The following is a 16104-nucleotide window of genomic DNA, read 5'->3' as shown; positions in this document are numbered from 1 at the left end:
CTTTCCTCGGCATCCCATTATTAGAAACTGATGAGTTGAAATGTTGGGGACCCCTGTATATATTTTTTATTATTGTTCACATTTGGAATTTTTTCCAGGTTAGTTTTTTTTAAAAATTTTTAATTGTTTTTTAGTGGTAGTTTAAAGAGAGTTCTCATTTACGGAGGCATCTCACTGTTGTCGTAACTTATAATGACAGCGACTGCCATGATGAGAAGTGTCCTTGTACTGTTATACGGCTGTAAGTTGACCGTTTTATCTGCATACATGGTGATAATTTTGAAAGCATGTTTTCACACATTTGATCCTACCAGCCACACTCTGGGCAAGACTGGTTATGACTCCATTTTACAGACAAAGCATAAAAGATTTGGCCCATTTCCTATTCTGCTTTTGTAGGCCCCTCTTTGGTACAGCGGAGGGCCAGGGCCTGGGGCGCTTGACGCTTGGCGTCTGCTAAAGCTCTTGGTTTTCGAGAAGAACATTTAAGCTTGAAGAACATTTAAGCGCAGGTTTAAAAAAAAAAGGCAAAATTTTTTACCCCAGAGAAATTTCCTTTTCTGCCACTGACAATACCCAGATTTTCAGCCACCCCCAAACCTATATGGTCATCTTGGGCTTATTTTCTCAAGTGACCCCAATTCCTTTACTGGAATCTCTGTCCTCGGAGTCTGTCAAAGCTCCCTCCACATTGCATTAGACTCTTCTGCTCTCTGAGAGAGGACGGCAGTGAACACAGAATCGTTTTTGTCTGATAAGCGTAGGTGTGTGGGTTTTTTTTTGTGTGTGTGCACAGCTGGTGGCCCCTTGGTTCCAATTAAAGTATCCTGCAGCAGAAAGTGACTGGTGCTGGGTTTACCCTCAACCTGTCTTCAATTAAACCACGTTGTAGACTTTCCCTCCCACCCATCCACACTGTCTGCTTTTTATGAGATGTGACCATAATGGAGACTTTCTTTCCAGTGGTGGATCATAGCTGGGGCCCTCCGCTGCTCGGGCTATGAGGAGGCGTTGAGTAGAACTGAGAACCCAGCCGACACTGGAATTTTGCTTAAAATTAAGTATCCGGGAGATTGATTTTGGTGGGAGATCCAATAGCAGCTCATAAAAGGCATCTTAAATTCCATAAAACGCACAATCAGAGATTTATGACTCTTCTAAAGCAAACCGTAAAAAAAAAAGGGCACAGGAATTCATTTGAGAAATAATGGGGGGAGAGATTTTATGTTTTCAGAATCATATGGAGGACTTTTCAGAGTCACCCAGGCCTCAGCCTCTTGGTTCTCACTGGTATTCATGTGGCCCGGGATGGGAGGGAATCCCCAGGCTCACCTTTTGACGGTCATATTGGCTCAAAGCCAGGGGACCTCAGAGGTCCCCCACAGCCTCCTTCCCCTTGGGTTTACTGGACCTGTCCCTACCAACCCTCAGGGGTAGCGGATCCCAGAACATAGGGAAAGGTTGTGGCTTCCTCTCTCAGCCAGCTATCCCCACTGAGAATCCTGGGCTTTATCTCTGGCCCCAGCCTCTCCCTCTTTAAGTCCCAGTGTCTCTTCAGCTTGCCTCTGCAGAGCACCCGTCCTGCCCTCTCTCCATCAAAGCTCACCTGACCTTTGTCACAGGCCCCAGCACCCGGCTCTTGGCCTCACTGGCTCATAAGCTGTGCTCTGCGCAGGCTGGTTAGCAGAAAGTGGGAGGGAGCGGTCAGTGGCGGACAGCTGCAGCGGTGCTCTCAACAGCTCCCAGCCCCTCACTCTGGCTGGCCGTCTCTCCAAAACGCCCCACAGACACAGCCATCTCGGCCACTCGGAGCTTTCAGGACCCAGAGTCGTAGGAAGCGTGCCTGGCATCCCACCCACAGAACACAAGCTTTGAGGTGAACCGTGTAGTGGATTTCTGAGCTCAACCAGATTTGACTGAAGCTGGCTATGCAGATCAGACAGTCACAGATGTCTTCAGAGATCTCTCCAGAGGCTCCAGTCCTTTGGGCTCTACCCAAAGGCCCACAGGTGGCCTGCGGGGAGGAGGCAGCCCTCTTGGGCTGGACAGATAGCACCATAGGCCACAACTCCCTCACACACACACACACACACACACCTCCATCACAGATGGCCCCTCTCATTCTCTAACCCAATTCCTACCAGATCCAAATGTTCACAGACAGGGTCCTTGTTCCAGAGGCCTACCCGATGCTGAGAAGCCCCATCTACCAACACGCCCAGTCCCTAGCTCCTAAAACCGCCCCTCCTCTGTCCCCGCAGTTTCCAGTGCATTCCAGTTTGCCGGGGTCATTCACTGGATCAGTCTGGTCATTCTCTCCGCGTTCTTCTCAGAGGTAGGTAACCACTCACGGGCCCTGTAACCGCTTCGTGAGGGCAAACGCCTGCCTAGGGAAAGAGAGCTTTGCTTCTCAAAATAGTTCCCAGTGTCAGGCCCTCTGCTAGTCCTGAGGCTGCAGAGAGGGGCACACACAGGGCACTGAGTTCTGCCCCAGGGCAGGAAGCAGGGGAGCCACAGGCACACCCAGGAGGCTTGGCCTGAACAGGTGACCCCTGCGGGGAGTCCCAGCGGAGGGGCCGGTGTTGTCCAGGTGAGGAGCATGCAATGGCATTGGTAAAGGCGAGACTGGGCAGGACAGAGTTGAAGAACAGAAAGCGGTTAGCAGAAGCAAGGGTACACGCCTGGAATCCCAGTATTTGGGAGGCTGAGACATTAGGTTCACAGGTTCAAGGCCAGCCTCAGCAATGTAACGAGATTGTTTCAAAATAAAAAGGGTTGGGGGTATAGGTCTTGAGTTCATTCCCCAGTACCAATAAACCAATAAATAAATAAATAAATAAATAAATCAAAATAAAAATAAAATGGGGGTGGGATATAACTCAAAGGTAGAGTACCTTTGGGTTCAATACTCGATACCAAAAGAAAAAGAAAGAAACCTGAAAGTAGTTGGTATAGCCAGTTAGGGGCAAGCAGGAGGTAAGGCTGATACCCATGTAGCTGGAGGTGGGCGCAATTAGCACAGGCCACGGTCAGCTGGACCCTCAGACTGCAGCATGCAGAGGGCAGAGGGCAGAGGGCAAAGGTCACAGTCTTCGAGCTGGGCAGTATACTTGATCAGATCCTGCAGGGGACCTGGGGTCTGAACAAGCCAAGCCATGAGCCCTGAGGGCTGAGCCGAGGGTTCTGCTGCTGCCATCGGGGGTCAGACGCGCACAGGTGCCTCTCACCGGAGTCAGAGGATCAAGACCACGTCAGAACAAGCTAACTGGGGGACACCAGGGCTTGGTGCAGGGCCTGGATAGCCCTGTGTGAGGACCCAAGCGCTTGAGAAACCAGGATCCCAGCACATGCACATTCCTCTGTTTTCACAGGGGTGAGTGACTCTCTCTTGAGCAGTTCCCAGGCCATCACGATGACACTCTAGCCTGCACTCGGAGGGGCACTGGCTTGAAGCTGCTATGGAAAGACCTCCCAGCAGGACTGAAGGGCTGTGCTTTCTTCTGTGAACAGGGTGGTCACCGAGGGATGGAGGTGCCATGTAAAAAAGCCAGTTTCTTCTTTCTGTGTGTGTGGTACTGGGGACTGAACCCAGAGACCGTTCTACCTCTGAGTTCTACCCTATCCCTATTTTATTTTTTATTTTGAAACAGGGTTTCACCAAGTTGCAGAGGGTCTTACTAAGTAGTTGATGCTGGCCACAAACCTGTAATCTTCCTGTCTCAGCCTCCCAAGTACTGGGATTACAAGGGTGTGCCACCACGCCACATGTGCACGCATGCTTTCACTCTCTCCCTCTTGTTTTGTTTTTGTTTTTTGGTGGTACTGGGTATTGAAACCAGAGCTGTTCTACTTCCAAGCTATACCACCAGCCCTTTTATTTTATTTTATTCATTCATTCATTCATTCATTCATTCATTCATTCATTTTATGGTATTGGGGATGGAACCCAGGGGCATTTTACATCTGAGCTACACTCCCAGCCCTATTTTTTTTTTTTTTAGTCTTTTTGTTTTTTGAAACAGAGTCTCACTAAGTTGTGAAGGGCCTCACTAAGTAGCTGAGGCTGTCCACGAACCACAATCCTCCGGTCTCAGCCTCCCGAATGCTGTGATTACAAGTGTGTGCCACCACTCCTGGCTTTTATTTTATTTTTATATGACACAGTCTCACAATGATGTTGAGGGTCTCACGAAGGCTGAGGCTAGCCGTAAACCTTTGATCTTCCTGTCTCAGCCTCCAAGAACTGGGATTACAGACATGTACTACCACAACCGGCTGGAAAACCAATTCCTTCAAATAGAGTGTCCCATTCGGCCTATTCGCTCCCACTTCCCATCATACCATAGATACATATCAGCCCACAGAGACTCGGTAAAAGGCAGACGTCCTGCTGGGAACACGCATGTGAACACACACACACACACACACACACACACACACACACACGCATACATGGCTCCTGCTACATTGGAGGCACAGGGCCTCTGGGTCTCCGAGCACAGTGTGACCTTAGAAGGAGGAAGGATACTGTGGAGAGAGACAGCATGGACAAGATATGGAGGAAGAGAATATTTGATGGTGTGACCGCAGAGCCCAAGGGCTGGGATCCCAGGTCCCTCTGCTCATTGGTTGGTTGGTTGGTTTTGGTACTGTGGACTGTGGACTGATCACAGGCATTCCACCTCCAAGCTACAGCCTAGCCATTTTTTTATTATTATTTTTAGATAGGGACTCACTGAGTTGCTAAGGGTCTTGCTAAATTACTGAGGCTGGCTTCTAACTTGTGATCCTCCTGTCTAAGCTTGCCAAGAACTGGTATTACAGGCCTGTACCACCATGCCTGGATCCCAGGTCCCTCTTGTAGGCCAATTCATCTCTGGCCTAATGGTCTTGGCCTCTCTCTCTCTCTCTCTCTCTCTCTCTCTCTCTCTCTCTCTCTCTCTCTCTCTCTCTTCCTCTCCCTGAAAAACAAATGGAGGGCTGGGCCTCAGGCCCTGAGTCCAGAATCCCATGTCGGGGTGGGTGTGGGGTGTGCTGTGCTGGGCGGCAGGCATTTTAAGCCTGCCCAGCCTCGGCTCCCACAGCCCATGGAGTTGGCTGGTGAGCGTGGCCCGAGGCTCACACTGTGGGAGCAGATCCCAGCCCTATCCTCTGGGAAGTTTCCCAAACAGCTCACTGAGACCATTTGCCTGGGGGTTCCTGCTCCCTGGCTTAGAGCCCCCACTGGGGTACTGCCCCCTTGGGCCCCTTGTCTCTGCTCATGGGATTCCCTCTTACAAACACATGGGCTGAGGCCAGATGTCCCCTTGATGCAAACCTCGGAAAATGTGCCATGCCTCTGTGGCTGCCAACAAAAATGTTGAATCAGTTGCGCGGTTCTTCTTTTCTATCCTTCTGCCTTGATTTTATTGGCTTTTGCAGAATTTATTACCCAGCGTTAATTTGGCATTCCCTTCCTGTCACTGCCGGAGACGAACCACCTGAGACAGACGAGGGCCTGTGTGCAGGACTCACAGCCTCAGAGTCCCCCAGTGGGGAGGGGGCTGGGGCTTCCACAGGCACGGCAGGGAGGGCTGGGCTACAGGACAGGGGCTAGGGAGAAGGCTGGTCCAAGTACTTGGGAGGCTGAATCAAGAGGCTCACAGGTTCAAGGCCAGTCTCAGCAACTTAGTCAAACCCTCAACTTAGTGAGATTGTTTCTTTTTTTTCTTTTTTCTTTCTTTCTTTTTCTTGCTTCTTATTCGTGTGTGTGTGTGTGTGTGTGTGTGTGTGTGTGTGTGTGTGTGTGTTGCTGGATATTGAACCTAAGGGCATTCTACCCCAGAGCTACACCCCTAGCCCAATTTTATTCTTATTTTGAAATACGGTCTGACTAGGTTGAGAGTCTCACTACTTGCTGAGAATGTCCTCGAACCTGTGATCCCCCTGTCTCAGCCTCCCAATTACTGGGATTACAGGCGTGTGCCACGACACCCAGCAGAGGGGTATAGCTTGGAGGCCTACTGCCTCTGGGTTCAAATTCCAGTGGAAGGAAGGAAAGAAGGAAGGAAGGAAGGAAGGAAGGAAGGAAGGAAGGAAGGAAGGAAGGATAGATGGGAGGGAGGGAAGAGGGAGAGACTGAAGCCAGGTCATAGAGCAGCAGGACGCCCCGCCCAGCACGATGGATGGAGGGGCTGGGGCAGTGACCTCACACAGCAGCAGCCTCACAGTCACCAGCAAGCGTGGTCTTCCGTGGTCTCACGGAGCACCAGGAGAACCAAGTGTCAGAACCTTGGTGCTAGCAGGGACCCAGAGGGGGCCGGTTGGAAATGTCCGAGGGTGTTTGTGTTTACTATGACTGTGGTACCTCAACAGAAAGGGCCAGGGGCCAATGTCCCTCAGCCGCAGGTCCCTTTCAGCAGACAAACATGCAGGTTTGCCTGCTGAAAATACCAGAGGGTTCCTTATTAAAACCCACACAGACAAGGAGAGCAGAGTGGGGTTATGGGGCCACTTCCAGCCAAGACCTGGCCTAAGGCCCTGGGCTTCCCTTCCTCCATGGCCTGGTGCCGGGGGAATCTAGGGGAAAGACCAGGGCTAGAGCCAGGAATCGAGAAGGCAGGTCTGACCCAGCAAGACCTCTGACCCCAGATTCAGGACACCCAGCCTCCCTCCTCGCCTGGGAAAAGTGAATGTCACCCCTCGGGTCCCGCCCTTCCTTCTCTGGTATGTACCCAGGGGAACAGCCGAAGCCAAGGGTGAGGGCTCATTCCGGCCTTAGCAGGCCTGATTTCACAGGCAAATTCCCAGAAGGCTGTAGCCCAAGGGTTCCCACTGTGCTGGGGCCCTTTGCCTGGTCCTGAGCAACGTTCTACCCTTTGTCCAAACTGAGCCTTAGGAAGGGGGGGATATGAGTCAGGAAACTGAGGCCCGCTGAGGTGTGGAATCCCGCAGGGGTGGCCCCCCGGAGCCAGACGCAGGCCTCTGTGGGCAGCTGGTTCACTTTCCCCTGTGCCCATCCCAGACCTCCGAGGGCCAGTCCGGGAATACAAGTTGCTTTGTCCTGTGCAGGCCCCAGAGAGTGAGAGAGGCGGGCTTGGGCTTAGCTGGAGGACAGCTGTTAGAAAAGGCACACCTCTGGAGGCTGAGGCAGGTGTTCCTCAGGGTGGGGAAGGTCAAGGGCCCAGCATGGGAGCAGATGCCCTTGACATGTCCTCTACCCCACTGTGCTGGCCAGCCCGGGTCACTGCTCTGCCATTTGGCCCTGTAGCACCCAGAACAAGCAGAGCCTCTGAAATCAGCTGGAGAATTGTGCAAACAGTTTCCCCAGCGCACAGCCAGCATCGCCCTTGGCAGATGCCTGGCCCAGCTGGCCGCATGGTGCCTGGGAGGAGGAGGTCGGGACAGGCCTCTTCTAGGATTGCACAAGTCCTTAGGGCCTCGTGGCCAAGGCCAGCCTCCAGCAGCGTGGCCTAGTGCAGGCCCCTTCCCTGGAGTGTGGAAAGGTCCAGGCAGCCCCAGCTCTTTCCCTGGGAGAGGAGGAAGCTGTCCGTGGCCACCAGCCTTCCAGACAGGAGCACAGGTGGGACGAGCTGCTGCTGCTCCTCCCCCGCCCGTCGCCCCCCACCTCCTCCTTCTTCCCAAGGGGAACTCTCCTAACCCTCGGCCAGCACGCACTCCAGTGCATTGTGTACACGCACACCGTTGTGCAACTGTCACCTCTGTCTAGTTCCAAAGCCTTTGGCTCACCCTCAGGGGTGACCCCACACTCATTAAGAAGTCACCCCCATGCCCCCTGCCCCAGCCCCTGCTGACCACTAGCTGCTTCCTGTCTCTGGGAACCTAGCTACTCTGGACACGTCGTACCCACCCGGCCACGCACCGTGTGCCTTTGGTGTCCGGCTCAGTCACTTAGCACAGTGTTCTCCTGGGTCCTTCACACTGCAGTATGGGTCAGGGCTGCACTCCTTTCCAGGTCTGAATGATATTCCATTGTGTGGATAGACCACATTCTGCTTAACCAGTCATCAACTGATCAAGACTTTTTTTGCTGTTTTTGGTGGTACTGGGGATGGAACCCTTCTACCTCCAGGCTACACTCCCAGACCTATTTTATATTTTTGTTTGGAAACAGGGTCTCTTAAGCCAGCGAGGCTGGCTTCGAATCTGCGCGATCCTCCTGTCTCCGCCTTCCAAGCACTAGGATTACAAGCGTGCGCCACCACGCCTGGCGTTCAAGACTTCTTTTAATTTCAGCTAGTAAAGCTATCTCCTTTTCAAGTGTGGAATGTGTGTGTGTGTGTGTGTGTGTGTTTCTAGGAATTGAATCCAGGGGGCATTTCATCCCTGTGCTACACCATCAGCCCCTTTTTATTTTGTAAGAGGGTCTCACTAAATTCCTGAGGGCCTTGATAATTTGCTGAGGCTGGCCTTGAACCTGCAATCCTCCTGTCTCTGCATCCCAAGTACTGGGATTACAGCTGTGCACTACAGCCTCCTCCGTCTCCCCTTAGCAGCCTCTTGGAGTGGCCCCTGGCCTGCGCTGCTTCACAGGGAGCCTGGCCTTTGGGTGCCTGCGCCACTTGCCATGTGACGTCCATTGCCAAACCAGACTGAGCCAGAGCCTCACCTTCCCGCGTCAGCAGCCACCCCAGGATTCTGGACCCACGAAGCATCCTTCCCCCATCCCAGTGCCCTCCTCTGGTGAGCCTGGGTCATCCCCTGAAGGCGGTGCTCTGAGAGGTGAAGGGTAAATTGGCTTCCGCTGAGCCGCAGGCTGAGGGAGACAGGCTAGCCACTCAGACACTGTGGCTTGGAGCACGTCGCCCTGCCTCCCCGGGAGGAACTGGAGCAGAGCCACGGGTTGCCTTGCTGACCTCACCTGGAATGGAGCCCTGCTCAGACCTCCGGCTAGGACTCTCTTTCTCACCTTCTCCAAGCTTGAGATTGGTCAGGGGAAGCCGGGGTTCCACACCAGTCCCTCCCACTGTGGGAGCCCCAGCATGTCATCAGGACAGTCCAGCAGGACCAGGAGGAAATGGGTCAGGTCCTCAGGTAGCTCGTGTCTCACAGGGCCAGCTTTGGTTCCAGAAGCTTCCATCCTGCCTCTCCTGCCCCAGGACATGGCCTTGTCCTTGGTCAGATAGGCACTAGAGCCAGGCTTCATGACACCTGCGGAGTTTCTACCACAGACAGGATCCCTTTGTCCCAGAACTCCTCAGCAAGCCCTCCTTGGTGCACAGGTAGAGATTTTTAAAGCATAATGCCAAACCAGGTGTGGTGGCGCACGCTTGTAATCTCAGCATTCAGGAGGTTGAGACAGGAGGATCGCAGTTTTTGGACAGCCTCAGCTACTTAGTGAGGCCCTTTGCAACTCAGTGAGACCCTGTTTCAAAATAAAGAATAAAAACTAGGGCTGGGGGTGTAGCACGGAGGTAGAATGCCCCTGGGTTCCATCCCCAGTACCGCAAAAAACTAAACTAAAATGAAACACAATGCCATTGTGCGAGGCCAGGGGGACATCAAAAAGGCGCCCAGCTCATGCGGTGTATTTATTACAACAGTGTCCTGGAACCTGACAGTCAAGTGCCTAGTTTTCAAAAGTCACCTAGATTACAGGTACGGTGCATGCTGCGGACCTGTAATCTTATAACTTGGGAGGCTGAGACAGCAGGATCTGAGGTTGGAGGCCGGTACATGGTAATTTAGCACAACCATTTCAAAATGAAAAATAAAAAGGGCTTGATGTGTGTGTGTCAGCGGTAGAGTGCCTCTGGATTCAATCCCCAGGGCCACCGGTAGACATGTCCTAGGCAGGGAGCCCTTTTCTCATTTGCATAAAGGTGCCTCGTGAACTGGTACCAGCCTTGTCCAACTCCGGTTCTTATTTTGGAAGTGCCCAGGTCCTACTGCCACCGCCTCCACGTCCCTTCCCACCCTGAGGCTCAGCTCAGTCCCCTCCGTCACACCTGGCAGGGAGCAGTCCTGACCACCCCGCCCACGTGGGCCACTCTTGCTCTCTGGGGTTGGTTATTACAAGTGGTTGGACAGAGCCTCTGGCCCGCTCAGATTATATCCTTCTGTCTCCCCTTATTACTGGGCGCAGGGCTGGGCATATGGTACCCAACATTGGAGGAGTGAACCAACTAAACATGTTTGAGAAGCCCGGTGTGGCGATGCACGCCTGTAATCCCAGTACTTGGGAGGCTGAAACAGGAGGATGGCATGTTCAAGGCCAGCCTTAGCAATTTATTGAGCCCCTCAACAACTTAGCAAGACTCTGTTTCAAAATAAAAACCAAAAAGGGCCCTGGGTTTAATCCCTGGTACCAAAATAAAAAAATAAATGAAATATTTGAGAGAAATTATTTTCCGAGATCTCATTTTTGCTTTCTCATTTGCCACCATCTTAAGAATGACTTCGAGGTGCTGGCAGGTTGCACACAAAGATGGCTTTTCTGAGCAAGTTGGAATGCACTGCTTTCAACAGTGCATTGGCTTGGTGGGCTAATGGGCCTGGGATTAAAACATTGGAAGGAGCTTGGGCCAGGCAACATGATATTTAAAGTCCTCTCTCTCCAGCTCTAAGATTATAGCAGTAAAAGCAGACCCAGAATGTCCCACCTGCCACAGCATTCTCGAGAAAAAGCACATCTTTGCCAACCCTTGGCTCCCGAAGCAGACTGAACCTGATGTTTGGCCATCAGTTTTATATTCAGAAGAAGCTGGAAGGCCATCAACCAGACAATCTTTTTTTTTTTTTTTTTTTTGCAGTACTTGGGATGGAACCCAGGGGCATCGTACCTCTGAGCTACACCCCCAGTCCTATTTTGTAGTCTTTTTATTTTTTGAAACAGGGTCTCACTGAGTTGCGAAGGGCCTCGCTACGTAGCTGAGGCTGGCTGAGAACTACACTCCTCTGGTCTCCACCTCCCGAATGCTGGGATTACAAGCGTGTGCCACCATGCCCAGCCTCCACCAGACAAACTTGATGGCTTCCCGTGCCTTACCCACACTAGGGTAAGCCCCAAGACTCCATCTGATCACTCTGGCGTAGACAAAATTATCTTGGTGTTTATAAGAATGATTCTTCCCACTGTAGAAAATTAAGAAAACACAAAAGAGCCAAAATTAGAAACCAAAAATCCACCATGGTCCCATCATCTATAGGTAACTTAGCAAGACCACTTCAAAATAAATGCAATATAAGTCTGATGGATCTTACCCATGCTTGTGTATATACATGAGTTTTCCTTAAGGAACAGAAGATCAAACTAGGCGTGGTAGCACAAGCTTGTAAATCCAGCATTCGGGAAGCTGAGACAGGAGGATCGTGGTTCGCAGACAGCCTGAGCTACTACTTAGTAAGGGCCTTTGCAACTCAGTGAGATCCTGTTTCAAAATAAAGAATAAAAAATTAGGGCTGGGAGTGTAGCTTGGAGGTAAAATGCCCCTGGTTTCCATCCCCAGTACTGAAAAGAAAAGAAAAGAAAGAAAGAAAAGAAAAGAAAAGAAAAGAAAAGAAAAGAAAAGAAAAGAAACAGGAGATCAGCCAGGTATGTTGGCACATGCCTGTAATTCTAATACTTAGGAGGTTGATCACAGGTTTGAGGCCAGCCTCAGCAATTTAGCAAGACCATCAACACCTTAGCAAGACCCTATTTCAAAATAAACAAATAAAAAGGTCTAGGGTTATAGTCAGAGATAGAAGCCCCTGGGCTTGAAAGAAGAAAGAAGTAAAGAAAGGAGAGAAGTAAGAGAAAGAAAGAAAAACAAATAAATAAATGGATGGATTATAATGGATGTGATATTCTAGAACTTGCCTTCCTTTTGTCCGATTATATTTTGTAAATGTCTTTGCAGATGGATTATGTATTATTTTACAACGACATATTTAGGAGCATTCTACTAGGTATTTCTTATAGAGAATTGTCCAAGCACACCAAAGACCTCGTGAACCACTGACCACACACCCGGGCTCCCAGCACCCAGCTGCGTCAACCCCTAACATCTTGACAGTCTGCTTCCTGATTTTAACAACCGTACCTCCTGTGTGCATGGCCCTAGTTTAACCCTCACCTTGGACAGTTAGGATGTCACAAATGACACCAGCCTTGCCACCACCAACCTCCACCTAAAAGTAGCTTCTTAGAAGCAGGAAGGGGAAATGGGCGCTCAGCCAAATATACATGTGTTCCTGGGGCTCAGGGCCCACAGCGGTCACCCCATCCCATCACCTCCTGGGTGAGGTATCGGGAGCCTCTCCCCTGCCCGCTCCTCTCAAAGCCCCCCCGCCCCTGCCCTCACCTGCTCCCATGGCACCGGTTGCCAAAGTGTATCTGCTCAGGTGGCCAGTTCATCCGCGTGCGCCAGTGTTATGGCTGGAAGCACGACTCCCGCCCCGAGCCTCTGGGCTCAGCCTCTGTGTGTCCTGGGAAAGGACTTGGCTTCTCTGAGCATCAAGCTTCCTCATCCGAGACCGGTGGAAAATGCCCACCTTGGAGGGCTTTTCGTGATGAAGGAGACAGTGTGTACAGAGCTCCTGGATCTGTCTGGGTTCTCCAGGGAGACCATGTCGATGGGAGAGACGGGCATATATTCATCCTGATATTGGCTCACGCCACCATGGAGGCTGAGAAGTCCCACGTTTGCCCTTCGCACACTTGATAACAACCTCCCGGCGCCAGCCCCTGATCTCCCCCACCCTTGCGCTGCCTGAGCAAGTGGGCCTTCTCTGCAACGCTCGGCCTCCTCTCGGCTCACCCTGGCGAGCCCTTCGCGAGCTCTACATCTGCTTTCTGTCCGTACACATTGAGGCTCCAGCCAGGGCGCCTTGCAGATTGATCCAAGAGAGAGTTTACATTTTCTGTGCTGTTTTGGAGTAACGTATCTTTTTCTTTTCTTTCTTTTTTCTTTTTCTTTGTGGTTCTGGGATTGAACCCAGATGCATTCTACCTCTGAGTTCTACTCCTAACCCCCTCTTTTTTTTTTTTTTAATTTGAAACAGGGTCTAAGTTGCTGAGGCTGACTTTGAACCTGTGACCCTCCTGCCTCAGCCTTTTGAGGACTGAGGACTGGAAGTACTGAGTACTGCGCCACCTTACTTGTCTAGAGTGATTTTCAAGAGAAGAAGGAACGCCGGGCGTGGTGGCTCACGCTTGTAATCCCAGCATTTGGGAGGCTGAGACAGGAGGATTGTGGTTCGTGGTCAACCTCAGCCACTTAGTGAGGCCCTTTGCAACTCAGTGAGAGCCTGTTTCAGAATAAAAAATAGGACTGGGGGTGTAGGATGCTTCTGGGTTCCATCCCCAGTACCAAAAAAAAAAAAAAAAAGAGGAGGAGATGGTGGTTTTTGATCTTGTGGTCTTGCTAGTTGATTTTTTTTTAATAAAATTTAAAATTTTGAGACTGGTGGTATCAATCTACCCTATAGTGCAAAACACAAATAGAAATGGCTTAGCAAATGCTTCGCACATACTGTCTGCTTTTACACACTTACTCTAAATTAGTGTATACTTAGCCGGGCGTGGTGGCGCACGCTTGTAATCCCCGCGCTTGGGAGGCGGAGACAGGAGGATCGCTCAGGTTCGAAGCCAGCCTCAGCTACTTAGTGAGACCCTGTTTCCAAATTAAATATAAAATAGGTCTGGGAGTGTAGCCCGGAGGTAGAAGGCCCCTGGGTTCCACCCCCAGTACCACCAAAATAATAATAATAATAATAATAATAATAATAATAATAATAAAATTAAATTAGTGTACACTGGCATATTGACATACTTAACCTATTTTGCTGCTATTTGAAAACCTTTTTATTCTTTGAGAAATATTATCAATTTTTATTCCCAAAACAAAAACACAGTTTTGGTGTCTCCATCTTGTTCAAGAATAGCTCGGGGGGGTGTCTGAGTCAGAAAGCACAGTGGATCATGCTGTCAGAGTAAACCAAGCAATTAGCATCAAAAGCTGTGCAGTCCTTTTGTCCTGCTGGCTTATAGAAGAGCTGAGGTCACTGTTATTTTCTTGTATGTTTTTAATAAATCAAAACATTTAGTTACTGGGCAAGGCGGCACAGGCCGACAATCCCAGCAGCTCAGGAGGCTGAAACAGGAGAATCAAAAGTTGGAAGCCAGCCTAGGCAACTTGGTGAGGCCCTAAAATAAAATATAAATAAAAAACAAAAAATAAAATTAAAAATAAAAGGGCTGAAGCTATAGCTCAGTGGTAGAATGTCCCTGGGATTAACCCCCAGTACTGCAAAAAAAATCAGAAGTTGTTAATAAATTTTAGGATTGTGTAAGGAAGATCACACACATTAAAATTGAAAATAGATTCCGAGTTGAGGAATATTTTATGAATTCACTGTGAAACTTGTTTATCTTAAATTATTATGATTTAATGGGTATTTGTCAGGCTGTCAGGAGACAGATTGTTTCCCTGCTATTGGTGAGCCCTTATTCTTCTTACAGAGCCCAGATTTACATTAGCCTGCACACATTAGCAGACGACACATCTAGGTCCCGGCCAGGGATTCTAGAACGGCAACTTTGGAGAGCTAGCAAGAAAAACACTGTTCATCTTGGACTGACCACAAAAGCTATAGCAAGTTAGGAGTCCCTGGGGGTTCTGAGCACGGGGAAGGGCTGATGAAGTTGGCCTTTCAGAGAAAACGGTCTGGCAGTGGGAGCCGGGCAGGGCTTGGGGGTAGGATAGGACTGGGGTTTAGAGAAGGCATGGTTCAGTTGAGAGGGATTAAAAGTTTGAACTATAAAAGTGGTGGTGGGGAGCTGGGCGTGGTGGCGCACGCTTGTATCCCAGTACTTGGGAGGCTGAGACAGGAGGATCACGGTTCATGGCCAGCCTCAGCTACTTAGGCCCTCCACAACTTAGTGAGACCCTGTTTCAAAATAAAGAATAAAAAATAGGGCTGGGGGTGTAGCTTGGAGGTAGAATGCCCCTGGGTGCCATCCCCAGTCCCGCAAAAATAAGGAGAAAGAGAAAGAAAGAAAGAAAGAAAGAAAGAAAGAAAGAAAGAAAGAAAGAAAGAAAGAAAGAAAGAAAGAAAAGAAAAGAAAAGAAAAGAAAAGAAAAGAAAAAGAAAAGTGGTGGTGGGAATGGAGACAGGAGGGAGGTGAACATGGCAGGATTTGGGATTTAGGGTGGGGGGCGAGAGAGACAGGAACAGGAGAGCCCGCCCCCGGGGGTCTGGCGGAGTCTGCAGGTAACAGCGATGTCATTTGCTGACCTAGAAACTGCCACTCAGGAAAGAAGTCCAGGTGCGCACATGGATTTAGGGCCCTACAGAGGACTGGGTGACAGGGGAAGCCAAGGATAAGATTGTCATGGTGTGGACAGGGACGAACAACCTGGAAAGGTGACTGCTGAGGGCTAGCCCTGCAGCCCCAGGAGGAGGACCCAGAGGGAAACAGAAGGAGCCCTCTCCCAGCAAGGTATCGACAGCGCCCCAGGAGCAGACCTGAGGAGGAGAACCGGCACTCTCCTTAGTGTTTGGCAGTGAGGGGTGTGGGTAACCCAGGGCAGAGGTTGACCGGAGCTGCGGGGCTAAAGTCAGATTGAAGCGGGTTAAGTGGAGACACCCTCGTTCAGGACCTTTGCAGGGCGTGGGGGGGACAGTGACTTCAGGAGAGACCTGGGGTCGGTGAGGGTTTAATTATATATTTATTTTTGATACTAAGGATTTAATTTAGGAGCATTCTACCTTTAAACAATACCCCCAAGCCCCCCATATCTCTCTCTCTCTCTCTCTCTCTCTCTCTCTCTCTCTCTCTCTCTCTCTCTTTTTTTCTTTCCTGGGGATTGAAGCCAAGGGAATTCTGCCCCTGAGCTACATCCTTAGCCCCATTTTATTTATTTATTTATTTATTTATTTATTTATTTATGGCACTGGGGATGGAACCCAGGGGCATTCTACCTCTGAGCTATACACCTAGCCCTATTTTTTATTCTTCATCTTGAAACAAAGTCTTACTGAGTTGCAAAGGGCCTCACTAAGTAGCTGAGGCTGTCTACGAACTGTGATCCTCCTGTCTCAGCCTCCCGAATGCTGGGATTACAAGCATGCACCCTCATGCCTGGCTGATTTTGCTTTTTATTTGGAAACAGGGTCTTA

General features: G+C 50.3%; 1 protein-coding gene across 1 annotated transcript in view; it reads left to right on the top strand.

Annotated features, from left to right (window-relative positions):
• The window catches only part of TMEM266 (transmembrane protein 266), a gene marked incomplete at both ends in the record, with an annotated part of 90785 nt that overhangs the window by 36954 nt on the left and 37727 nt on the right, over positions 1–16104 (top strand). The window contains one exon of the mRNA XM_080691666.1: positions 2262–2335. Within this exon, the coding sequence (XP_080547792.1) occupies positions 2262–2335 (74 nt within the window). The remainder of the gene's footprint in view (positions 1–2261; positions 2336–16104) is intronic.

The sequence above is a fragment of the Muscardinus avellanarius genome (assembly GCF_963383645.1).
Source record: "Muscardinus avellanarius genome assembly, chromosome: 3".
Lineage (NCBI taxonomy): Eukaryota > Metazoa > Chordata > Mammalia > Rodentia > Gliridae > Muscardinus > Muscardinus avellanarius.
Note: the sequence above shows the minus strand (reverse complement) of the source record. Positions and strands in the feature narration are given on the sequence as shown.